The sequence below is a fragment of the Eptatretus burgeri genome, chromosome 6 (assembly GCF_056783735.1).
Source record: "Eptatretus burgeri isolate ZD-2024b chromosome 6, Ebu_testis_v1, whole genome shotgun sequence".
Lineage (NCBI taxonomy): Eukaryota > Metazoa > Chordata > Myxini > Myxiniformes > Myxinidae > Eptatretus > Eptatretus burgeri.
In genome coordinates, this window is record NC_140966.1 from 105243704 (window position 1) to 105270099 (window position 26396).

A 26396-nucleotide genomic window follows, 5' to 3' on the forward strand; every position below is an offset into this window, starting at 1 on the left:
CTCGTCTCGTCGCTGGCTTCTGGTCTCGTCTCGTCGCTGGCTTCTGGTCTCGTCTCGTCGCTGGCTTCTGGTCTCGTCTCGTCGCTGGCTTCTGGTCTCGTCTCGTCGCTGGCTTCTGGTCTCGTCTCGTCGCTGGCTTCTGGTCTCGTCTCGTCGCTGGCTTCTGGTCTCGTCTCGTCGCTGGCTTCTGGTCTCGTCTCGTCGCTGGCTTCTGGTCTCGTCTCGTCGCTGGCTTCTGGTCTCGTCTCGTCGCTGGCTTCTGGTCTCGTCTCGTCGCTGGCTTCTGGTCTCGTCACGTCGCTGGCTTCTGGTCTCGTCACGTCGCTGGCTTCTGGTCTCGTCTCGTCGCTGGCTTCTGGTCTCGTCTCGTCGCTGGCTTCTGGTCTCGTCTCGTCGCTGGCTTCTGGTCTCGTCTCGTCGCTGGCTTCTGGTCTCGTCTCGTCGCTGGCTTCTGGTCTCGTCTCGTCGCTGGCTTCTGGTCTCGTCTCGTCGCTGGCTTCTGGTCTCGTCCCGTCGCTGGCTTCTGGTCTCGTCTCGTCCCTGGTTTCTGGTCTCGTCTCGTCCCTGGTTTTCTGGTCTCGTGCCGTCGCTGGTTTTCTGGTCTCGTCTCGTCGCTGGCTTCTGGTCTCGTCTCGTCGCTGGCTTCTGGTCTCATCTCGTCGCTGGTTTCTGGTCTCATCTGGTCGCTGGCTTCTGGTCGCGTCTCGTCGCTGGTTTCTGGTCTCATCTGGTCGCTGGCTTCTGGTGTCGTCTCGTCGCTGGCTTCTGGTCTCGTCTCGTCGCTGGTTTCTGGTCTCGTCTCGTCGCTGGCTCTGGTCTCGTCGCGTGCTGGAGCCCGACGCTGCCCTCCGTACCCAGTGCTTGCAGCGGCATCTAGTTGTGGGTTCAAGTCCCGCCGAGCCGGATCGTCAAGGGCCGTACGAGGCGGGAAGGTCTAAGATAGCTCTGGTTTCCAGCTCATCTTCCCTCAAGCTGGGAACCTTCATTAAAGACCATTGGGGTCCATCTTCTTTTGGGTATTTGTGTGTGCGTGTGTGTGTCCTTGGGCCCCGTCTTCAAGTAGAATTGTTTAAGTGCCTTGTACATTGACTGCATTTCTTATAGTCGGATAACTCTGCTCTTTGTGTGTTCCCCTTCCCCCCATTATAAATAAATACCCTTTGTTGAATGTATCAGCCCATTTTTGTGTTTCTTTCATTGGCTTAGCACTGTGCGTGTTGAGAAATTGGGAAGCGGCAAATTGTGCATTCGGTCCGGCACGGCTCTGGTAACTCCGCTCGGTTACGCCGGATCCGAGCCGTTACCGTGACTCGGATTGGACAGAGTCGGCCGAGGGTGTGGTTTCCCCGGTAGTTGGATGGCATGAGTACTTAGGTAAATTGGAGTTAGACAAGTGGACCCTACCTCACGCCGTTGAAGTATTGGCGGCCACGATCCTGTAAGGGACCAGTGCCTCTCGGAGTTCTCCGAGAAGCACGATCTAGATTCCGGGTGTTCGGTGGAGCCGACTCTACTGCTCCACCTCGCGGTCGTGCTCGCCACCGAAACTCGGCTCCACAACACTGCAATCATTGTAAGTAATGTTGTGTGCATCCTCTCTGAAGCCCTTAGCACTCAATCGGGATATGGCCGCCAGGCTCGGAAATTTCATCAAATCGCTCCGATTATAATTAAAGCACTTCATCGACTTCCTTTTCACCAATACATTGATTTGATTTTTAAAATCTTTAAAGCCCAACTTAAGTTGGTTCCTGTCTACATTTGACCTATTCACATCGTACACCCAAACAAGAAATCTGCGATCTAACAATGGGAATCTCATGGAAGTTCCTTGCATGAGTATGAAGACATTCTTCCAATATGCTCCTCAACATGAGAACCCGCTGGCCTTTTAAAATTCACAACGTCATCAATTACGGTTTTAAAATCTCTATTTAAATCCAGTCTTTTTACATTTGCTTTTTCTTAATCATCATTCTTATTAACTTTTCTTTCTTTGTAAAATGCTTTGAGATTTTACTTGTGAATAAAAAAAGCTGGATAAGAAATTGCTTGAGTGACATCCTGGAATGGCTGCATCCACATCCTGAAGATTTCTCGGAGGATGACTTCAAGGTGCTACCACGTTGATGGGACAAGCGAGTAGATGTGGCAAGGGATACCACAAGAAATAGGTGAAGTTCCATGAACTTCCCTGTGATTTTCCCCACTGAAAAAAGGTGGAGCAATGGGGAGGGGTCGATGCCGGCTCGACGTCTTCCCTGCCAGGGTTTCCCTCTCTCCCCCCCCCCCACTCCTCCACACTCTAACGCATTTCAGGTGTTGACCACCACGGTGCAGAGGCGATTGACTGAAGCTCCAGACCACCGGAGTGGACGTCTGTGGCAGTTTGGGGCCGTGAACCATCCCAATATTGGTTCACCTGTGGTCCCCTGCGATGAATGTGGACCCAGTGCCCAGATAGAGTTCATCGGATGTGCACAACTGGCATGGTGGGCAAGAACATCTGCCCAGAACATTACAGGGCATGATGCTCACTGAAATTGCTGGGCCGGTGGTACAAGGCACACAACGACCCAGTGGTTAACCATGTATGGCTCGGCCAACCCACGGATAGGGTTGGTCTGCGGCGACAGCTATGGCTAGGCCGAGAGCCCACATTAACCCTGATCTACCCTCATAGTATATCAATGCAGAATACAAAGTGGATATAGACATGTCTAGAATAATACTTATACACAAATGAATCGTTCAGTTATTGAGCATGACACTTCAAAGGTGTTATTAATTTCAATGTCAACTTTTATTGCCTTCAATCAAAAGTACATAGAAACTTATTCATCAACCTCAAGATGATGTTTTCAATTAATCGATTTGTGGCAGGCAATGTGAGGTGTGTGAGCAGGACCTTGGCATGACTACGAGAATGCACCTTGAAGGAGACTACGAGAATGCACGCACTCTTCCGAATGCAAGTTGAAGCATGCAAATTCAGGTCAATTGCCTCGTGATGTCCATTTCATTGCATTTGGCCGAGACTTGTGTTTATTAAAAAGGACGAAACATTTAAAAAAAAAAGTAATGCATGCGGATTAATAATTTTTAGGGAATTTCTCTTTGTAGCTTTGGTCACCAATACCTCGAGGTACGCGCACTCACCTCTCAGCTGTCTAACCTGGGTTGAACCTCGACCCCGTGATACAGTGTCATCCTGGTGTGTCTCAGGCAGGGCGAAGGATCAATGTGTCAGTTTCCAGCAGTCAGTGAGGGTAGGAATTTATCATTTGTTCAGGTTACTCTTTCTTTAATGTCTATCAATGAATTCTGGCAGACGGGACACCAAACTTAACGTCAATCTGAGTGACGGCACACTTTTGGGATCAACGCCTCACTGGTGAAGCACCAACCTGACAATTTGTAGTTGGGAATCGAACCCAAACTAGACAGCTTAAAGGTAAGTGCACCTCCTCTGCACCTGCCTGTTGAATTTTTGTAAACCAAAAAAAAATAAAAATAAAATAGATGCAAGTCCTGGTAGGTATCGACTGTCTCAACCACCTGTTTTGATTCCCTTATACAAAATGAACTTCAGCACCTCGAAAATCAGGCTTCGCATAAGACCCAAAGGTCACACTCTATTGGGCATGGAACAAATCCTCAGACGTTATTTCACATCACGTTTGAAGGCAGTTATTATGTGAAACCTGCTGGGCTCAGCACACTAACAAGAGCGAGTAGCTCTCATTAGAGACGGTACGGTGATAATAAATAAATGCTTTTATTCAACCGAACCATTAGTACCGTTACAGCTGTGTTACACACCTCGAGATACCACCAAAACGCCAAGCAACGAGGCAGGCCGGTGCGGAATGCCGTTCAACGACGGCTTAATTAGGCGCACGCGCTCATTATCGCGGCCGTGTGCTCGCCATTAACGCTATGGCGAGGGTTCGCGGAAAGCCTCCGTGCACTACATCCCACCTTGGACCATTGCGAGCAAATTCACAACAGAATTCATCGGCATTACTTTTGAGCACAATCCCTTGGACTCGTCTCGCATACCTCAAAAGAAATCCTACCCCAGAAGGAAGAAAACAAAAGGAAGAGAAAATAATGATATTGATAAATATCCTCCAGACATCTTATACAAACATGTTCAACAAAAATTATGTGGAATAGTCACTTCCATGAAGTTCCACCTGCGATGTCGGATTCGTACCCTGCTCTAAGAAGCGTGAACTTGATTCAGCCTTCTGATAATGTGTCCAGCTGTGTGAAAGGGAAGATTTATCATCATAAAACAAGAAAACATTTCGTAACAAACTTCAACTAAAATGGCACACGGTCGAGCGCACACCCCCGCCAGGCTGAACATGCACTTAACGTTTCGTAGCCCACTGATAGGACGGATCTGCATCAAATCAATTCGTCCCTGTCCAAAAAATTTCGTGTGAATCCGTCCATCACTTTTTGAGACATCCTGCTCACAAACAGACAAACAGACAAACAGGGGTGAAAACATGATCTCCGTCCACCTTCGGTGGCAGACGTAATGATTAAATTACACCAAGTTTTCTGTCATTAGAAAGGCTACACTAACGTCATCTTCGGTTAACATTTCAAATTTCTATGTGTCCACTATTTACTCGAGCCAGTCTTCTGAGGGCAGCGGTAGGCCGACGTGAAATGGTGGGTAATAGACTGAAAGTGACTGAAAGTCACACAGACATTTCCATCATCACGGCATTCTTCTCTGGCTAAAAAGCACGTGGCTGGCCTTTGTGACCTCCATCAGGAATATCCGATGGCTCAGGATGAGAAGTGAGAGAAGATTTGCATTAAACAGGCCACGGACAATACGCAATTGAAAAGATGCTGAAGAGTCAAGGCCTGTGGTGCATGTAGCACAAGCTTGGCTAGATCTTATTGGTTGAAAATTACCTCTATTGTACAACCACCTGTCTAAGCTTGTCAAAGATCAACTGCTCAAACCCCTTCGTCATGCAAAATCACTTTGATGGTGATCAATGGTCAACTTCTCGTACCTTACTGATAGTGTGTGCCAGGGTGTTTTAGCTATGGGCAAGAACAAAGAAGCATGTAATCTCATAAAAGGTTCAATGAGGAATTCATGAGCCTTACCTTGGTGAATTTTATTTTCATATTTACATAATGGGGATTTTAGGGAGCACTACCTTTTCGTAAGTAGCATTGTATTGCCCAACCAAAGTCGCGCTGAAGATATTAAACCTCAACCGCAAGAGGTGCACTGGCATCACTTGTCGACCAAAGCAGGCAGAATTCGCAGATTACCCCCTCCCTGAAGGTCATCAACAAGACAAATGAATTTTTAAGGACAATTGATAGAGACATGGTAATTTTGCTTCCAGAAGCTTAGAATCCAAATCCGTAAATTGGGTGCATTCAGCCGTGTTTGAACCAGCAACCTCTGGGATGCCAGTCCAGCATCCTCACGACTAGACCACCATCATTCCCAGCTTATAGAGTACACCTTCACTCGGCCACTATTCTGTTCAAGATTGGGAAATGCAGCCATATTATGGTGGATTATTCTGAATCAAAACCGATACGACCGGAAGTCAAACCGATGGTGAATTTTGACACGTTAACGTGGAATGGGATCTGTTCACGATTGGTTGCAGCCTCGAAACGTTTCTCGAATTGTCGTGAATGGCCCGAAGCTCGGTCAAGAGTACGGGCCTCCTTTAGTATTCATGAGCCATAAAATCCACAAATTTAAAGAAATGTTGCAGCGCTGCCAATCTTTAATTAAAAATCCGCCCTGCCCAAAACAAAACGATCTTAACATCATCCTCATCCTTTCTCGTTTCCGACTCTCAACATCATCCTTTCCTGAAATTGTCATCCTCTCAAACTCCCGTTGATCATTTCCAAACTAAACTCATTCTTAGTTGACTGAAGGACGTTTTATGTACAACTTTTTTTTTGTTGGATACATAGTCAAGGCTCATGGAAGGGCAACAACACTGAACATATCAGGATGTAAAAGAACAAAAGGAAAAAGCAGAAAGAGGGGGAAAATGCCAACAGCATGGTAGCGGGCAAGTAGAGCCGGGAGACTTGGACAAACAATGCGTGTGGGGAGGGATGAAGGGATGGGGATGATGTACAGGGTAGACAAGATGGATACAGAAGGAAACTTTCAGGTAGGGAAAACTGTAAATTTTGAAGGTGAGGGTGCAGGAGGGATCCGGGTAGAAAGGATCGTGGTTTTGGATTGGGGATGATCTGATATGGAGATAAACAGCTGTCTTGAAGATCAGGAGGGAAGAATGAGATTGAAGAGAGTGTGGAAGTTGATTCCACAGGTGGAACAAAAAAACAGAGGAACGAATGAGTGTAGATGAGCAGTAATTCTGCAGTTTGGGAGCTTCACCAGAAAGGGGTTGATGGGGGGACCATGTGCACCGTGCAGAAACCTAGGGAAGGACAAAGCACGGAGAGAGCGGAGGGTGCAAGACCAGAATGGCGGTGGTAGTAGACAATGTGACCACCGGCCTGTCTGCAATGGGAAGTCCTTTGTAATCTTTAGTCAGCACTTGCAAAAAGAGATTATACACATATTATCAACACAGCCCAAAATGAGGGAATCTTCAACGGGAACTGATGAATGCCCTTCTTAAGTGCTTTCAGCAAGACAAAAGGCTGAGCAGGATTGAAAGGCAATCCAGAAATGAGATGAGATTTGAAAAGAAGATAATAAGCACTTCGGCATCAACTGCCGATAAAAGAAGCGAGAAGAAATTCAAATGGTGCTGTGAAGGTTCAGGGTCCAAACTCCGCAAGGAAGAAAATAAAAACCACGAGTTTCAGATTGTTCTTGAACTTCTCACCAAACATCCGTATATCATGAAAATTTAATTTTTTTTTTAAGTGATTCTTCACCACTGAGATAGAGGGCCAAAAAGATATATAGCACAATATTTCAAAACGTTGTGGATGGATTATGGAAAAAAAAAAAAAAAAAAAAACTTGGTGGATGAGTTGGGTAGGTGACAAGAGCAAGCTGATTTTTGTTCAAATGTACATCCGGCCTATCAGTGGGATACAAAACGTAAACTGTTCAGTCTGGCGGAGGTGTGCGCTCTACCGAGTGGCATTCTAGCTTTGACTGAGAATATGAGAAAGTCAGATGACAAGGTGGAGAGACGAAAATTCTGAAAGGACATCGAAGGAGAGGTTAACCTAAGGACAAGTCAAATACAAATGTCTCACCTTTGCAGTCTCATCTTTGATTAGCTCCGAAAGCTCGACCTGCCATCCGAGCTTAGCAACGAAAGCTTCCACCCGGGGGACGAGCTCTCCAAGCTCCACAAGGTCTGAAGGTGCTAGAATAGGGTGTGCAAATGGACCAACGGCATGCCGATTGAATAGAACCCGTGGGATCCCAGGCCGTATTGCGTGCACCAAGCTGCCAAATGGCTCTACCTACAAAATGAGAGGACAGTGTTAGAAGCTGTCGATTTAGTACTTACTGTCAGAGATACGGGGACGGGTGGGGGAAAGGACGATGGAGGAGGGGGCATAAGGGAGGTGGAATTTTTTTTCATCCCTATACATTGAGTTTTGTTTTCTCTGTCCCATACCTTGCATCCAGACAGCCGAGTTATATCAATAATAGTGCCGCACACGGAAGTACGAGTCTGGAGACCACACTGTATAATATGCTGCACTGGGGCAACATCTGTACTTTGCTTGTATCTTGGATTCTGTTTCTTGGTGATTTATTACAAAATAAATATGTATGAGCCTTATTTTTCAAACAATAGCATTATAAATAACATAACAGGAAGTTTAAATGCGTACACATCTTTCAACCCTGACGATTCTCACTGTCTCACCCTGTCGCTCCAGAAGGACAATCAAACAAACTCGTCTGTCTGTCTGACTGTATATATATGTATATATATATATATATATATATATATATATATATATATATATATATATATATATATATATATAGATATATATATATATATATATCTCTCTATCTCTCTCTATCTCTCTCTATCTCTCTCTATCTCTCTCTATCTCTCTCTATCTCTCTCTATCTCTCTCTCTCTCTCTCTCTCTCTCTCTCTCTCTCTCTCTCTCTTTCTCTCTCTCTTTCTCTCTCTCTTTCTCTCTCTCTCTCTCTCTCTCTCTCTCTCTCTCTCATCAGCCATTGGAAAAGGTTCAGTCTCCTGAACTTCTCAGCCTCCCCATCAGCTAAGACCTCTCCTGGGATGACCAATAGCATAGATGGCCTCCAAAGCCAGCCGCAAACTGAGGATCGTCCATTATTCCTTGCAAAAAAAATAAACAATTCAGGACTACTCAACCAATAAGGACCATGTCGAAGTCAATGAAGTATTGCTCTCTGCCATGGGCTGGTGCCCCAGCATCACAATCTCTCTCTCTCTCTCTCTCTCTCCCTCTCTCTCTCTCTCTCCCTCTCTCCCGCTCTCTCTCTCTCTCTCTCTCTCTCTCTCTCTCTCTCTCTCTCTCTCTCTCTCTCTCTCTCTCATGGATTCTGCACAATCTTTACGCTCTCAACATCATTGGCATCTCTCATGATGACATTGAAGCACAAGGGCTGTGGCTGTCACATCACAGACAGGTCTATGGCCTCTGCTTTTTTTTTTTTCTTCATCGACTTTCTTCTGATGCAGCTCACTCTGCTCTCACAGTCCTCTGACCCTCGCCACAAACTGCAGTACAAAGGTGTTATTCTAATAACCCCATCCTGGTTAAATTTCAAAATCCAGACTTACAGCGCACTGTGCTTCCGACTGTCCTCTTTTCTCCTGTTTGTGGATTCATTCCCTTGCTTTTGTCCAACTGTTGCCCTACAATCAGTACACTGCCTTTCTAACCCCCTCTGTCACCTCGATGTTCCATAAGCCTCAATGTCGTATTAAAAAACAAAAAGCAATATTAATACAGGGTGTCCCCAAAAAAGTACTCACTCTATAAATGATAATAAATGTGTTGTTTATTGACTTAGAAACAAGATTAATGGTTACATGTATAAATGGATAAATGCATGTTTACAAATGTTCAAACTGATGACCATCACGTTCCAAACACAGCCGATAACGCGGACCAATGGATTCAACAGCGTTACAAGTCATTTCATTTGGAACTGTAAGACATTGTCTTTCAATTTCCTCTTTCAGCTCATCGACTGTTGCTGGTTTTGAGCCGTAAACCTTATCTTTGAGATATCCCCATAAAAAGAAGTCCATTGGAGTGAGGTCTGGGGAACGCACAGAGAATTCAACACTACCTCTTCACCCAATCCATCTGTTCGGAAAAGTTGCTTCGAGATAGGCCCTTACATCACGGTGGTAGTGGGGAGGTGCTCCATCTTTCTGAAAGTAAATCTCTTCGTCACCAAATATCTCTTCGACACGTGGACTGACGGATTCCTGCAGCAAGTTTAAGTAAACATCCCCAGTGACAGTTTGGTCAAAAAAGAATGGCCCTAGGATGCCCAATGCTGATATCCCACACCACACAGTAACTGCTGGTAAGTTTAACTGGTGTTCCATAGTAACATGCAGATTTTCAGGAGCCCAGTTCATGCAATTGTGTCGGTTAATTGAGCCATTTAACTTGAAGCTGGCCTCATCGCTCCAAACAATTTTGGATGGAAATGCTGCATCTTCTTCACATTTGCCCAAGTACCACTCACAAAATTCAGCTCTCCAGTCAGGATCGTCTTCATTTAGAGGGTGGATTAATTTTGGAATGTAACTTTTCCAACTAATTCGCTTCAAAATGCGATGGGCGCTTGATTTTGGGATTCCTGCCTCACGAGACATTTGTCGTACGGATTTCCGTGGGGATCGGTGGAGGGTTTCCAGCAATTGATTTTCCTTTGCGGGGTTGGTTGATGACCGTGGTCTTCCTGAACGCTCCTTATGGACGTCATGCACAGTTCCATCTGTTTGAAACTTATCTCGGATGCGAGCAATGGTGCGTCGCTTTGGTGGATCTTTGTGAAAATGTCTTCTAAATTGTCTTTGCACTTCCATGATGTTTTCATGCTTCCAGTAGCACTTTATGATAAATTTTGTTTCTTCAAAACCTAGTCGTACTTCTGCCATTATTAGGGTCAATCTTCTTCTTCTTCTTTCGGCTGCTCCCGTTATGGGTCGCCACAGCGGATCATCCGTTATGATCCGCATACTGATTTGGCATAGGTTTTACGCCGGATGCCCTTCCTGCCGCAACCCTGGTCGCCTCTTACGACACAGGTATAAGGACTAAGTTTCGCCATGATTCCGGGCTGCCCTACACCCTCTCATAACACGGCCCAGCGCAGAGCTCCCATCCTCAAGCGATCCTCCAACCCAAGCCTCCAAGTCGCCGGATTACAGGCGCACGCCACTACGCCCGGTTATTATTAGGGTCAATTTGATCTGAAAATAAATGAAAAATTCAATGAGTTATGAGGAGCCAAAATGTGAGTACATCTTTTTGGGACACCCTGTATATTTGGCAAGAGTATCACTATATAATGTGTGCTCTGATTATGTTGGTCTCGCACTTCACTTCTCAGTGCCAAGTTCTCATGCAATATTTATTTATTTATTATTGTTTTTACCTCCGCCTCCGAAGGTGAAGGAGGCTATGTTTTCATCCCTTTCTCTCTGTTTGCTTGTTTGTTTGCTTGTGTGCAAGATATCTCAAAAAGTTATGAATGGATTATGACAAAACTTTGTGGAAGAGTTGGGTAGGTGACAAGAACAAGTCAATTAGATTCTGGTTCAGGTACGGATGCAAGTCCGGCCGATGACCGAGAAACAAAATGTAAACTGTTCAGCTTGGCGGACTCTACCAAGTGCCATTCTAGTTGCAGTTGCTATGGCATTGTGGTATTAAATTGTGCAAATAAAGTTGCAACACGTACCTTGTACGATGGAACCAATAACTACATGCTGCCTACAAGGGAGGGCTGAGTAGAAAAGGGGGAGGATTTAAAATTTCTCGTTATTCTCTTTTTCATACGGAATAGATATATGACCCCCTAACCTTAACTACTCGAGTACAACAAAAGCAAATGGCTTTGGCATAATGATGAGGCACATCCTAATCATAACTTTCATGAGAGTTGTTGATAGATCATGACATGCTGACATACCTCCAGTGACGTCCCCATCACAAGGAGCAGATCAGCTGATGGGAAGTCCACTTGGTAAAGATGGAAACGTTTTGGAAGTTCCTCACCAAAAAACACGATGTCAGGCTTGACAATACCTTGGCAAGTCTTGCAACGAGGGATCTCACCAGCCATGATGACGCTCTGTCAAACAAGAAGTGGCACATACTCATCAACGGAATTCACTGTTGGGGTGGAGAGGGGCTGGGGTGTGGGGAGCGGGGGAGGGCGTTGGAGTAGAGTCCCTATATAATAAGGAGTAGGGACGTGGCATGGCCCAAAATTTTCTGGTCACATGGGTCATGGGCACCATTTTGTTTCCATTGATCGTTTATTGAATGAGCACACAAGAGCTCATCATTCTTTTTTAAATGTCAGGATGCTGCATCATTGGATGCACCAATCGATCATTGAAGGATTTCAAAAAGATAAAGATTCACTGCAGATGCCGGAAGGAAAAAAAAATGGGGAAATAATGTTCGTCATCTGAGATGGAAACCAACTTCGGGGTGATTTCTTTGCCAAGTAAGTTGGCATCCTGTGTGTGTGTACATGTATGTGTGATGATGTACTCATAATTGTAGTTGGCAGTTTGGTGTAAATTGTGGAGACCAAAAACGTGGGGGTGCTGTAATTTTTCGGGGGTTGGGAAAATTCATTTTTCATTGAGAAGAGCTTACGGCAGCTGCACGGAAAACGCAAGCCCACCGCACGCCCTATGTACGGTCGACGTGGAACACATCTACGTCATAGCTTGGCTTGTCTAATTGCTACGGCGAGCGTAGAAATGAAAAAAAGTTATAACTCCGTGATTTCATTCCACCGCGACCCTACGACCTGTAAAATATAGCCAAACGGCGTAGGGCCTCCCTGAGGCCACCTCAGTTTCTCTGCGGCCGCCACACGTTTCTGTCAATTCAGAGGGCGTATGGCCACCGTATCCTCACCGTAGAGCAAATGTGACTGAGGCCTTGACGACACGTCAAAGTCCATGACATGCTTAATGAGACATTTAATGGGAACATATAAACGAAATGATTACATGTACATGCTTGTTTTCATCACATGTGTAGGATTACATGTACATGTATGTTTTCATCACATGTGAAAGATCACACACATGCATGTTTCAGCACATGTGAAGGATTACATGCACATGCATGTGTTTAGCACATGCGAAGGATTACATGTACATGCAGGTTTTTAGCACATGTGAAGGACAACATGTACATGCATGTTTTCAGCACATACGAAATATTACACACATGCACGTTTCAGCACATGTGAAGGATTACATGTGCATGCATGTTTTCACCATGTGTGAAGGATTACATGTACATGCATGTTTTCAAAACATGTGTAGGATTACATGTACATGTATGTTTTCATCAGATGTGAAAGATTACATGTACATGCATGTTTTCAGCACATGTGAAGAATTACATGTAGATGCATGTTTTCATCACATGTGAAAGATTACATGTACATGCTTGTTTTCATCACATGTGAAGGATTACATGTACATGCATGTTTTCATCACATGTGAAGGATTACATGTACATGCATGTTTTCATCACATGTGAAGGATTACATGTACATGCATGTTTTTAGCACATGCGAAAGATTACGTGCACATGCATGTTTTTAGCACATACGAAAGATTACAGACATGCACGTTTCAGCACATGTGAAGGATTACATGTGCTTGCATGTTTTTAACACATGCGAAGGATTACATGTTCATGTATGTTTTTAGCACATGCGAAGGATTACATGTTCATGTATGTTTTTAGCACATGTGAAAGATTACGTGTACATGCATGTTTTTAGCACATATGAAATATTACACACATGCACGTTTCAGCACATGCGAAGGATTACATGTGCATGCAGGTTTTCACCATGTGTAAAGGATTACATGTACATGCATGTTTTCAACACATGTGTAGGATTACATGTACATGTATGTTTTCAACACATGTGTTGGATTATATGTATATGTATGTTTTCATCACATGTGAAAGATTACATGTACATGCATGTTTTCACCATGTGTAAAAGATTACATGTACATGCATGTTTTGAACACATGTGTAGTATTACATGTACATTTTCATCACATGTGAAAGATCACACACATGTTTCAGCACATGTGAAGGATTACATGTACATGCATGTTTTTAGCACATGCGAAGGACTACATGTACATGCATGTTTTTAGCACACGCGAAGGATTACATGTACATGCATGTTTTTAACACGTGTGAAAGATTACATGTACATGCATGTTTTCAATACATGTGTAGGATTATATTACATGTATGTGTTCATCACATGTGAAAGATTACATGTACATGTATGTTTTCACCATGTGTGAAGGATTACATGTACATGCATGTTTTCAACACATGTGTAGGATTACATGTACATGTATGTTTTCATCACATGTGAAAGATCACACACATGCATGTTTCAGCACATGTGAAGGATTACACACATGCATGTTTCAGCACATGTGAAGGATTACATGTACATGCATGTTTTTAGCACATGCGAAGGATTACATGTACATGCATGTTTTTAGCACATGTGAAGGATTATATGTACATGCATGTTTTCAGCACATACGAAAGATTACACACATGCATGTTTCAGCACATGTGAAGGATTACATGTGCATGCATGTTTTTAGCACATGTGAAGGATTACATGTACATGCATGTTTTTAGCACATGCAAAGGATTACATGTACATGCATGTTTTTAGCACATGTGAAGGATTAGATGTACATGCTTGTTTTCAACACATGTGTAGGATTACATGTACATGTATGTTTTCATCACATGTGAAAGATCACACACATGCATGTGTCAGCACATGTGAAGGATTACATGTACATGCATGTTTTTAGCACATGTGAAGGATTACATGTACATGCATGTTTTCATCACATGTGAAAGATTACATGTACATGCATGTTTTCACCATGTGTGAAGGATTACATGTACATGCATGTTTTCAAAACATGTGGAGGATTACATGTATGTTTTCATCACATGTGAAAGATCACACACATGCATGTTTCAGCACATGTGAAGGATTACATGTACATGCATGTTTTTAGCACATGTGAAGGATTACATGTACATGCATGTTTTTAGCACATGTGAAGGATTACATGTACATGCATGTTTTTAGCACATGTGAAGGATTACATGTACATGCATGTTTTTAGCACATGCGAAGGATTACATGTACACGCATGTTTTTACCACATGCGAAGGATTACATGTACATGTATGTTTTTAGCACATGTGAAGGATTACATGTACATGCATGTTTTTAGCACATGTGAAGGATTACAAGTACATGTATGTTTTTAGCACATGCAAAGGATTACACGCACATGCATCTGTCAGCACATGTGGAGGATTACACGCACATTCATGTGTCAGCACATGTGGAGGATTACATGCACATGCATGTGTCAGCACATGTGGAAGATTACACGCACATGCATGTGTCAGCACATGTGGAGGATTACACGCACATGCATGTGTCAGCACATGTGGACGATTACACTCACATCTGGAGGACAGGAATAGTGTAGAACTTATTAGAGGAGGCTTGGATGTGTACAATTATTATGGAACTTCTTTGAGAAGGTTTGGATGTGTGGGATTAGTATGGAACTTCTTTGACGAGGTTCGGATGTGTTGGAATAGTATGGAACTTCTTTGAGGAGGTTCGGATGTGTTGGAATAGTATGGAACTTCTTTGAGGAGGTTCGGATGTGTTAGATTATTATGGAACTTCTTTGAGGAGGTTCGGATGTGTTGGAATAGTATGGAACTTCTTTGAGGAGGTTCGGATGTGTTGGATTATTATGGAACTTCTTTGCGGAGGTTCGGATGTGTTGGATTAGTATGGAACTTCTTTGAAGAGGTTCGGATGTGTGGGATTAGTATGGAACTTATTTGAGGAGGTTCGGATGTGTGGGATTAGTATGGAACTTCTTTGAGGAACTTCTTTGAGGAGGTTTGGATTAGTATGGAACTTCTTTGAGGAGGTTCGGATTAGTATGGAACTTCTTTGAGGAGGTTCGGATGTGTTGGATTATTATGGAACTTCTTTGAGGAGGTTCGGATGTGTTGGATTAGTATGGAACTTCTTTGAGGAGGTTCAGATTGGTAAGGAACCAATATGAAGGTGAGAACCAGATGATGGAACAGAATATAAAATGGAGATGATTATATTATTTGTTATGAACACAATGAAATCAAATTGTTATCGACTCGAGAAGAAACACTTCGATTAATAAATTTTTAAGTTATTATTTTATTTTAATATCCATTGAGGTACTTTTGGAGAATCCATTCCTTTTAAATATAATCATTCCATAAAGATTCCAAAATTATGTTTTTGTCAAATGTTTATACCTGAGCAATTACCATACCTCGTCCACTCCCCTCTCCCATCTCCCCCCCCTCTCCTATCCTCCCCCAAACCCACTTTCCATACCCTGAGACTATGATGACATGAACAGCTTGAAAAGCAACATTACATCACATGGTGTGAGTAGTACCAGCTCATTGTTCCTACGATTTTCTTTCCACATTGGAATCTTCTTACTGCGATGTAATCACCACCATTCTTACTCTGACGTCATCACTTCGGTGCTCACACTGACGTCCCTCCAATGCATACCTTGCATTAACTGGTGAATTGCTCATTGTTTGTATCATCATCCACTGTGACATCACCACAATGCTCACTTTGACGTCATCACCACAATGTTCCCGGCTGCAGCGGGTGCACAAAGCAGTGGAGAAGGAACCGTGGGCCTCCACCAGCTTATCCGTCGGCAGCCCAGCCACTGCACACACGCACACGAAGGCCATGGAGACAGCCTGGAATGCCTGATGTTCGACACCGACACGACGGAAGTTTTCTTTGCCGAATCGGTCAAAGCAAAGCAGCCGTTGCCATGGTTACTAGTCAAATCAAAACTCTCCAGCCCAACTCATAGAACGTCAAATGTTGTTGGCTGTGCAAGTTCAGGTTGTGTTGTAAACGCTTACATGTTAAACATGCGGTAAAGACTTTATGACCCTTTGAGCAATAAATCTGTCACAGCAAACCTTGTAAAATGGACAACTTCCTCTCTTGAGGATTCCTAACATCCTTAATTTGTTAACTTATTTAGTCATCTTAACTTTATCAATGGTGAACACAAGACTGTTCATGTCCTTGGCATTTCTTGTAAAGGGGCATTCGTATTGCGCAATGTCCTTATTAGTCAAGTAAATGTCCATTGATGTTTCCTGAAGTCATTGGCAATCACATCAAGGTACATTTATATCTCTTAATGTCCTCATGTCCTCGTTATGGCTGGCAGGATGACCCGGTGGTATGCACATCGCCTCCAAGCCGTCTAGCCAGGGTTCGAATCCCGACTCAACTATAAACTGTCATCCTGGTGTTTCGCAGGGAGGGCGAGACATCAATACGTGCGCCGTCTCTCGGATGGACGTGACACCGGACTATTATGATATCTCCCGAAGTCCTTGTTAGTCATGTCAAGGTACCTTGAACTATCCTCAATGATATTCAAACAACGGAGTAACAGTGGGCATGGAGTTTGATCCTGAAGGTGCAAAGGAGATGATGAATGTGTGCAAGTTCTTCTCACCGATGACTTGTACTTGAGCACACCGGGTTATAGGTCAGAATGTGGAGATCTCATGCAGACAGGCATTGTCCTGTGCGAAACTTAAAAAAAATTACGGTAGTCATGTTTCATTTCTCAGCCTCATAAGCTGTATAATGCAATCCTTCGAGATAGATCAAAGGCCAAGAAAAGAATTTACAAAATCCTCCTTCGTGAGAATCACGTCATTTGAAAATATGACAACTACTGTATATTGAGCACCTCTCCCAATAGCCGAATGCTTATTGACCTCAGTGACAGCAAAAGAGGATCACTCTGTGTGAACAAAGATGACCCAAGTACAGTTTGGGATTTTTAAACTGCAGAATCATGGATTTTTTAAGAAGGAAGTTATTCTTAATATAAGCAAGAGCGAAGTCGACGGGCGTCATCGGAACCCCCCCCCCCCCCACGCTTCCCATCTTGAGAAAAGTTGAAACACGGCAAAAAGTTCCACCATGATCGACGAAGTATCAAATTTTGAGTTAAATTTTATTTTGTTTCCATTTTGAAAACGCTCACCGCATGTTTCACACTTTACTTTGTTTTGAAAAACAAGTCCCCCATCCCCTAGGAAATGAAACGGGGGAGGGGGGGGTCAAATCCAAAGAAATCGTTACGTATTTCATGCGTCCCCCAATGTTGATTGCATATACAAAGTTTCACTAAAAAAAATGCCAGTATTTGCATTTTTGGGGTATTTAAAAAAAACAACTTTTTGACTCCGCCCCAGGGCGCCCAGGGGCGTGGCCAAAATGATACTGCTATTGCAGGTTTTGCCATGTGGTGGTCATAACTCTACCGAGTTTGGTGAATTTCTGCACAACTGTTTTGGAGGACATAGCATGACGAATGGACGGACAGACAGACAGACGGAGCCGTTTACAATATCCTCCCATTTTATTTATTTCAAAAAATGTGGGGATAATAATGTCGAGGCTCATGGAAGAGCTGAATTACAAAAGATACAAAGTCAACAAACAAACAACGTGGTAGAAGAAAGTAGTTGAGGCAAGCACAAAGAACGCGCACATGACTAACCTCCATCGCAAGTACGTTTACCCATTGACCAATGCTATTCATTGAGACTTGTCACGATGAAACAGAACAGGTCAGCTTTTCTTGTTACCCAACAGTTGGTGCGTACTGGTGACATCCACCAAATTTGGTGTACGAAAAGTGCATTTATATCACGTGGGATCAAACTAGGCCAGTGTGCCTCCTCCTCCTCCTCCTTGTGCAGCACAAAGGTACGGGTTGCATCATTGGCTGGGGGCACGGCTGTGCCGCTGATGCAATACACCGGTACCAATACACCGGTACTGATTTCACCGACCGAAGAAGGATGACAGGCTGAGTCAACCCGACCTGGTGTTAATTCAACAGAAAAGGGACTTGAACTCAAGACCCGAGGATGTTAAGCCAGCCACCTTCACCGTTAAACCAACACCTGGCGTCCGGTGTGCGCCCCCCACCCACGTTTCGGTTCTCCGCAAAGATGCCAAATGTCACAAAACATTTTGTCTCGAGCAATCCCGCTTGAGAAATGTCACCCGAGGTTTGAAGATTTGGATTTCAAGTCCTTAGTTATGAAACTAATGCTTTGTTGCAATTAAAAGGGTGTCCAGAAATTTCAGCGAGTGTAAAAATAGGTAAATGTTATGCAAAAATTATTTATCATATTCATGCTAATTTGAACTGAAAGGCGCGATGATGTCAACTTATCAGTTCTGTCTGCTAATATAGGGAAGATTTGCTGAACGCTGAAAATTTCCCGAAAAGGATTTTGAATGTGAATATCCTCTTTCCAATACACAATGTGCATATGAATGGCCTGTAATCTTGCAAACCAAGATATCCAAAGATAACATGAAACACCAGCTGCTTGGGATAAAAGCACTAAAGATACTACCGAGGGTTAATATAATATGCTAATACATGTGAGCAATCATTTTGCATAAAATTATCATAACAGTAAAAAGCCTTTAACAGGTGTTTGGCTTTGGGCAGAGCTTGGATGATAAATGAAAAGCCTTACAAAATAGTGTAACACTGACCAAACAAAGAAAATTAATTCAGCAGAAACTCAAGAAAATAAAATTCAGCAGAAACTCAAATATATCCAGGAAAAAAAAAATTGCAACCTGCCGTATCACCGCAGATACCAATTGTCCACCATAAATACAATGAGAAGGCCAAAGGAGTGCTTGGGCTCACCCCTCTCGAGGCCGTCGATGTTCTGAGTGTAAACGCGGAGCAGAAGGCCGTGGTCGTGCAGCAACCGCAGGAAGTAGTGTCCCACGTTAGGCCTCCGCTCTCCGGGGTAGAGCTCGCGCGCGAGAGCGAAGAATGGCTGCGGGTCTTGCAAGAAGTAATCGATGTCAAACACGGCTTCCGGATATGGGAGTTTGTACTTTTGCAGGTTGTCGTAAAGGCCTGTAGTCGGGCTCCTGAAGAATGAACAATTGCAGAGAAATTCAGAGAAGCACTTTATCCACCGTCCATACCCGATACCTTTTCTACCCCCATTAACTCAACCTAAGCAGACCCTCAAGCTTGCAGGTTACTTTGCTTCCTTCCTTCCCCTCCTTTCGCTTCTGACTTTTCCTGTTTGTGCATTCCATTGTTTGTTTGGTCTAAGTATGCTGCCTTTGTAAAAATATGATCTACCATATGGTGCTGGCGAGGCAGTTTCATGGCAACGGTTCGACTCGGTGGTTACCATTGCCTTCCCAACACTGTTTCTCCAAACACTATCCTTTTGAATACTGAGCATCAGCAAGGAAGCAGCACGTAACATTATTAAAGTCTTTGGTACAAATCGGCCGGGGTTCGAACTACCGACCTCCCAGACTCAGAACGGACGCTCTAACCATTCATTACACCACTCAGTCTAGTTCTTTGTAAACTTACATAATCATCATAACCCTCATAATTATCGATAGTCGGTAATTTTTTTCAAAATGGCTCCGTCAGTCAGAAGTTGAATTTACAGTCCAATTCAAAAACTTCGTCTGGCTTCTGATCACAGCCACAATGGCTTGTATTTCATCGATACTAGATGTGCCTAGCCGTCACTTCACTGACGGGTTCAATAAAAAGACAGCAAATTGTACTTCACAAACACATTTCATGTGTATTTGTGAGTGTAGAGGACGACGTAAAAAAAATATGGGAAATACACCTGGGCGCTCACGTGGTAGAATAATGATACTGAGGAGGAAGTCAGTGTGGGATGGTATCATCAAAACGTACCAAGAACCAATGTTGTCGCAAATAGCTATTTTGGGTAGACCACCTGAGACCCTGATTTATTTAATGTCATGAACAAACTTTGGTACATCACGGGTGATGAAGGTTGTGGTCAAGTTTCATCAAAATTGTGCATGTAGTTTCGGAAAAGAAAGCAAATACGCGCATATTTTGGGAGGCAACCCCCCCTTACACGCCTTTAGTCCCCGATTTCTCTTATCATGAACAAACTTTGGTACACCATGTGTGATGAAGGTTGTGGTCAAGTTTCATCAAAAATGCGTGAGTACTTTCGAAGAAGAAAGGAAATGCCTCTGGAGGGGGGCAATTCCCCATAAACTCCATCCGTAGACCGCTTTCGACCCCGATTTTTCTCACGTCATGAACATTTTTTGGTATATCATGGGTGAATGAAGGTTGTGGTGAAGTTTCATCAAAATCGTATGGCGTAGTTTCAGAGAAGTTGAAAGTATTTGTGTAAGGAGGGACGGGCATCCCACAAGCTCCCCGGAACGATATTCCAGGTGAGTTAAAAATGGATCTTTTAGAAATTTAGAGCACGTAATTGTTGCCACCATGGCTGTGGTTGTTGTTGTTGTTTGTGTGCTTCTTCCTGGTACTTTTGTTTTTGCTTGGAGAATTATTACTACATTAATATATTTAGTTTTGTGTGCTCCTCCCGTATCCTTGTAAAGGGTTTCTGCTGTGGCATAATAATAAATGTTTTCACTTGAACGGCTCCGTTAAAGGTTGAGGTCACGCTTGTTCTTCCTCAATTCCTGAAACACAGGCTTTTAAAGGTTTCTGATTAAAGGAACAAATGAGTTTTTCAACCAAGTAAATGGATTATTACCTTTCCAGTGGTGGATTATTACCATTTGTAATACGAGTGCATGCCCGTAGATGCGTGGCAGTACGTGCAAACCCTCCCCCCCCCAATCCCCCCCGCAAAAAACTCAAACCACGTGCCAAAAACAACAACCACACAAGCCGTTCCTTCGCTTTCACGTGCCCGTACGTGCGTGGCTGTACGTGCAAATATATATATATATATATATATATATATATATATATATATATATATATATATATATATATATATATATATATATATATATATATATATATATATATACATACATACTTTAAAACCGCTTGCCAGAAACAACCACACAGGCCGTTCCTTCGCTCTCGCATGGCCGTACGTGTGTGGCCGTACGTGCGTGCCCATACGTGTGTGGCCGTACATACAAAAAAAAACTTTCAAACCGCGTGCCAAAAACAACAACCACACAGGCCGTTCCTTCGCTCTCGCGTGCCCATATGTGCGTGGCCGTACATGCAAAAAAAAACAAAAACTTTCAAACACCCACACAGGCCATTCCTTCGCTCTCATAAACGATGACTGGATTGGGGCATTGTGTTTATCTATAAATGTGGATAACAAATCGAGAAATTATTAGAATACAGTAAGTCATCAGTATCCAAAAGTAGTGCGTGCCCGTACGGAATGTTCACATCATTCCACGAATTATCGCTTGCATTGAAATAACAACTGCTGTGATACTTACACACAGAGTTAATTAAAATCAAGTTTACCTCCCTGTCTTTGCTTGCCATGACATTTGCTGCCATTTACCATTGGCACTCCTACCCCACGGTAACTTAGGCACTGATCGATCCCCATCGTAACCAGCACGGCACATGACGTCATCGTCGGCCGGCCGTGCACTGGCCTACGCAGCCACGCCTACGCAGCAACGTGTCCTGTGATTGGTAACTAAATGGTGCATTGGCCACGCCTATGCAGCACGTGTCCTGTCATTGGTTGGTAAATAAATGGCCATAACTTGGGAATAACTTGTCCGATTAATATGAAATCTTGAAAAGGCACATACTCAGGTCCCCAGCAAAATAGCTGGCAAGTTTCAATTAGAACGGACCAGTGGTTGTCGGGAAACAGCGGTTACAGACACACAGAAACACAGACACACAGACACACACAGAGAGATTGCTGGAATTATAGATGGATGAACTGAGATCAATGAGATGACAAATGAAGGGGTTGAATGCAGACTGCAGAGCAATGAATAAGGAAAGCCTTCGTTGTGAATCGTTTTTACCACCAAATTGAGATGTATTTCGTTGGCAAGCATGTTGAGTGGAGCTGAATTCCTTAACACTTCCAAAGGCCACAGCGTTTTGACAATTGGAAAGAAAAAAAAAAAATTGTGCACTTTTTTTGATAAATTATTTTTGGAACAATTTTTTTTCAAGAAATAAATAATAATAAAAATCGTCTCCATGTGCATTGTACACACCTTTATCTCGTTAGCACCTCTTCATAAACAACATCGCTGAGGAAACGGCGCTTCTTCTTTGCTTCCTCGTGCAGGGCAAGAATACGGAGGCTTTTAATGGCCAATTATTCAATGTGCGCCAACGTATTTTGCCTTTTCGCAAGGAAAAACGAGAAGAGAAGAGAAGAGAAGAGAAGAGAAGAGAAGAGACCCGAAATGGCGAACGCGGCTGAGTTTCTCTTCCCCCATCGACCACGGCTACGCAGCAACGCTTCCCGTCATTGGTTGATAAAAAATGGCCGCATCAACGGTTCCTGTCATTGGTTGATAAATAAATGGCCATAACTTGGGAATCACTTGTCCGATTAATATCAAATCTTAAAAAGGCACATACTCAGGTCCCCAGCAATATAGCTGGCAAGTTTCACTTAGATCAGACCAGTGGTTGTCAGGAAACAGCGGTCACAGACACACAGAAACACAGACACACAGACACACAGACACACAGACACACAGACACACAGACACACAGACACACAGACACACAGACACACAGACACACAGACACACAGACACACAGACACACAGACACACACAGAGATTGCTGGAATTATAGATGGATGAAATGAGGTCAATGAGATGACAAATGAAGGGGTTGAATGCAGACTGCAGAGCAATGAATAAGGAAACCCGTCGTTGTGAATCGTTTTTACCACCAAATTGAGATGTATTTCGTTGGCAAGCATGTCGAGGAGAGCTGAATTCCTAAACACTTCCAAAGGCCACAGCGTTTTGACAATTGGAAACAAAAAAAAGGTTGTGCACTTTTTTTAATAAATTATTTTTGGAACAATTTTTCTTCAATAAATAAATAATAATAAAAATAGTCTCCATGTACATTGTACACACCTTTATCTCGTTAGCACCTCTTCATACACAACATTGCTGAGGAAACGGCGCTTCTTGTTTCCTCGTCCAGGGCAAGAATACGGAGGCTTTTAATGGCCAATTATTCAATTAGCGCCAACATATTTTGCCTTTTCGCAAGGAAAAACACGAAGAGAAAAGAAGAGAAGAGAAGAGAAGAGAAGAGAAGAGAAGAGAAGAGAAGAGAAGAGAAAAACCCCGTAATGGCGAACGCAGCTGAGTTTCTCTTCCCCATCGACCACGGCTACGCAGCAACGCTTCCTGTCATTGGTTGATATAAAATGGCCGCATCAACGCTTCCTGTCATTGGTTGGTAAATAAATGGCCATAACTTGGGAATCACTTGTCCGATTAATATCAAACCTTGAAAAGGCACATCCTCAGGTCCCCAGCAATATATCTGGCAAGTTTCAATTAGATCGGAACAGCAGTTGTCGAGAAACAGCGGACACACACACACACACACACACACACACACACACACACACACACACACACACACACACACACACACACACACACACACACACACACACACACACACACCTGGAATTATCGATGGATGAAACAGGCAAAGCCTAGAAATGAACGAAGAACCGGAGAAAACTAAATAACTGAAAAACTATGTGCGGAAATAATTTTTTTTAAATCACACAATTGTGTCAGCACTATATACGAGTGAAGAAGAAGAAAAAGAAGAAAAAGAAGAAAAAGAAGAAAAAGAAGAAAAAGAAGAAAAAGAAGAAAAAGAAGATGATCACCCCTGTCGTGAACCTCGTGAGTTTCTGGCATGACCTCGAGCGTGCGTTTAATGCAAACTAATTTTTATATCTGCCTTGTTATCCTCGTTGTCTTTATTGGTTTCTGGTTTACAAAAGATATCAGAAAATGAAAATAAATCGTTTTTCCTTTAATTTTGGTGAATCGACCCACAATGCAAGAAAAACAAACATGGCGGCCTCCATGTGGTGATGTCCAACAAACATGGCAGCCTCCATGTGGTGATGTCCAACAAACATGGCGGCCTCCATGTGGTGACGTCCAACAAACATGGCGGCCTCCATGTGGTGACGTCCAACAAACATGGCGGCCTCCATGTGGTGACGTCCAACAAACATGGCGGCCTCCATGTGGTGACGTCCAACAAACATGGCGGCCTCCATGTGGTGACGTCCAACAAACATGGCGGCCTCCATGTGGTGACGTCCAACAAACATGGCGGCCTCCATGTGGTGACGTCCAACAAACATGGCGGCCTCCATGTGGTGACGTCGAACAAACATGGCGGCCTCCATGTGGTGACGTCCAACAAACATGGCGGCCTCCATGTGGTGACGTCCAACAAACATGGTGGCCTCCATGTGGTGACGTTCAACAAACATGGCGGCCTCCATGTGGTGACGTCCAACAAACATGGCGGCCTCCATGTGGTGACGTCCAACAAACATGGCGGCCTCCATGTGGTGACGTCCAACAAACATGGCGGCCTCCATGTGGTGACGTCCAACAAACATGGCAGCCTCCATGTGGTGACGTCCAACAAACATGGCGGCCTCCATGTGGTGATGTCCAACAAACATGGCGGCCTCCATGTGGTGACGTCCAACAAACATGGCGGCCTCCATGTGGTGATGTCCAACAAACATGGCGGCCTCCATGTGGTGACGTCCAACAAACATGGCAGCCTCCATGTGGTGACGTCCAACAAACATGGCAGCCTCCATGTGGTAACATCCAACAAACATGGCGGCCTCCATGTGGTGACGTCCAACAAACATGGTGGCCTCCATGTGGTGAAGTTGAGGGGTGGTGACGTAGTCGACACGATTTCCAGACACGGTCGGGTTGAGAGTTCGATCATCGATTTTGGTTCTTTGTTTTACGTACAGAGGTTGTCTAGAGAACGAACTCTTTGCTCATTATCGTTTGTACAGCAGCGGAAACTTGTTGGTAGCAAGCGTTACAGACCGAAGAAACTCGGCTCTTTGGCTATAGATGATGGTATTTAAACTAATTTATTTTGGAAAACCATCCCAGTCAACACCAGGTACTGAGAAGGTGAAAACAAGAAATTACTCATCATAAATCAGAAGGGGCTGTACAAAAAAAAAAAAGAAAACACAAAATACGTGACCTTTTTGGTGCTTTTTTGAGCCCCTCATCCCCTCCCCCTCCTATGCTGCATGGTGATGCTTCGCTTGACTCCCACCATCAAAAAAAAAAAAGATGACTGTGAATGAGAGCAATGTTGCCCTTTTCAAACTTCGATCAGCTTCCATTCTGAAAGTTGTTTGGGGTTTTAAAAGAAAAAAAAATTGGTGGAATCCGACGGCTGTCAATGATACAGTGCTGCCCTTCAGCTCCCTCCAATTTTATCAAACACCGAGTTAAACTTCCTGCTTTCTTATTTTTGGAAATGCCCTCACATAGCTTCGAGTTAATAATTTGGACGGAACCTCTGCCATTTTTAGATACATTCAAGTTGAAGGGCATCGAGAGCCAGCACAGGGAAAACAACCTCAGGGTACCCACCCGCACCCTTTCTCTCTTACATTTGTTTTAAAAATTACAGTTACAGGAGAAGCTCGGGCCCTTCAACGGACCCCGGCCCCAGAGGCCACAACCCCCCTTGAAACTCCCTCTTGACACCCCTGCTAATTCAACCAAAAGCAAGGTCGTTCTAAATTGACATGTGCTGTCATGGTGAAGGGAACTCAAAGGTAGGTGCATCCATGAAGATCAATATGGTGTCATGTGACTGTGACTGATTCCCTACCCCACCTCTTGTGACACTATGTGATTCCCCCCCAAAGTGTGACATATTTTGTGTACATGACGTAGCACTGACCGGAAATCGGGGATCCCGCTGGGGGTGCTGAGACCTGCGCCGGCCATCACCACCACACGGTGACAGAGACCCTTATGGATCAGTCCAGCCACATCAGACAGCTCACGCAAACGCTTCACGGTCACCTCCCCAGCTCCTGAAGTGCCACAAAATGGACGAGCGGGGCTC

At 43.9% G+C, this 26396-nt stretch overlaps 2 protein-coding genes across 7 annotated transcripts in view; both read right to left on the bottom strand.

Annotated features, from left to right (window-relative positions):
* Positions 1 to 2781: 2781 nt before the first annotated feature.
* On the bottom strand, positions 2782 to 26290 carry SIRT3 (sirtuin 3). The gene is made up of 6 exons (XM_085886557.1): positions 26229 to 26290; positions 19119 to 19351; positions 15967 to 16067; positions 11174 to 11335; positions 7258 to 7470; positions 2782 to 4269 (listed from the first exon to the last, which is right to left on the bottom strand). The coding sequence occupies exons 1-6, from the start codon at positions 26273 to 26275 to the stop codon at positions 4246 to 4248; spliced, it is 780 nt and encodes a 259-aa protein (XP_085742683.1). The 5' UTR covers positions 26276 to 26290; the 3' UTR covers positions 2782 to 4245.
* The window catches only part of LOC147025528 (poly(U)-specific endoribonuclease-like), a 106339-nt gene continuing 106201 nt past the window's right edge, over positions 26259 to 26396 (bottom strand). For all 6 annotated transcript variants that reach the window (XM_085886551.1, XM_085886550.1, XM_085886549.1 and 3 more), the window contains one exon: positions 26259 to 26396. In XM_085886551.1, the coding sequence (XP_085742677.1) occupies positions 26331 to 26396 (66 nt within the window). In that variant the 3' untranslated portion in view covers positions 26259 to 26330.

Coding starts and splice junctions, on each gene's coding strand:
- SIRT3 (XM_085886557.1), bottom strand. CDS start 26,275: ATGGCCGGCGCAGGTCTCAGCACCCCCAGCGGGATCCCCGATTTCCG. Junction 11,336..15,966: donor ATTGTGGTGATGACGTCAAA/GTGAGCATTGTG, acceptor CTTGTTTGACAG/AGCGTCATCATGGCTGGTGA. Junction 4,270..7,257: donor TCAAAGATGAGACTGCAAAG/GTGAGACATTTG, acceptor CCTTTCACACAG/CTGGACACATTATCAGAAGG.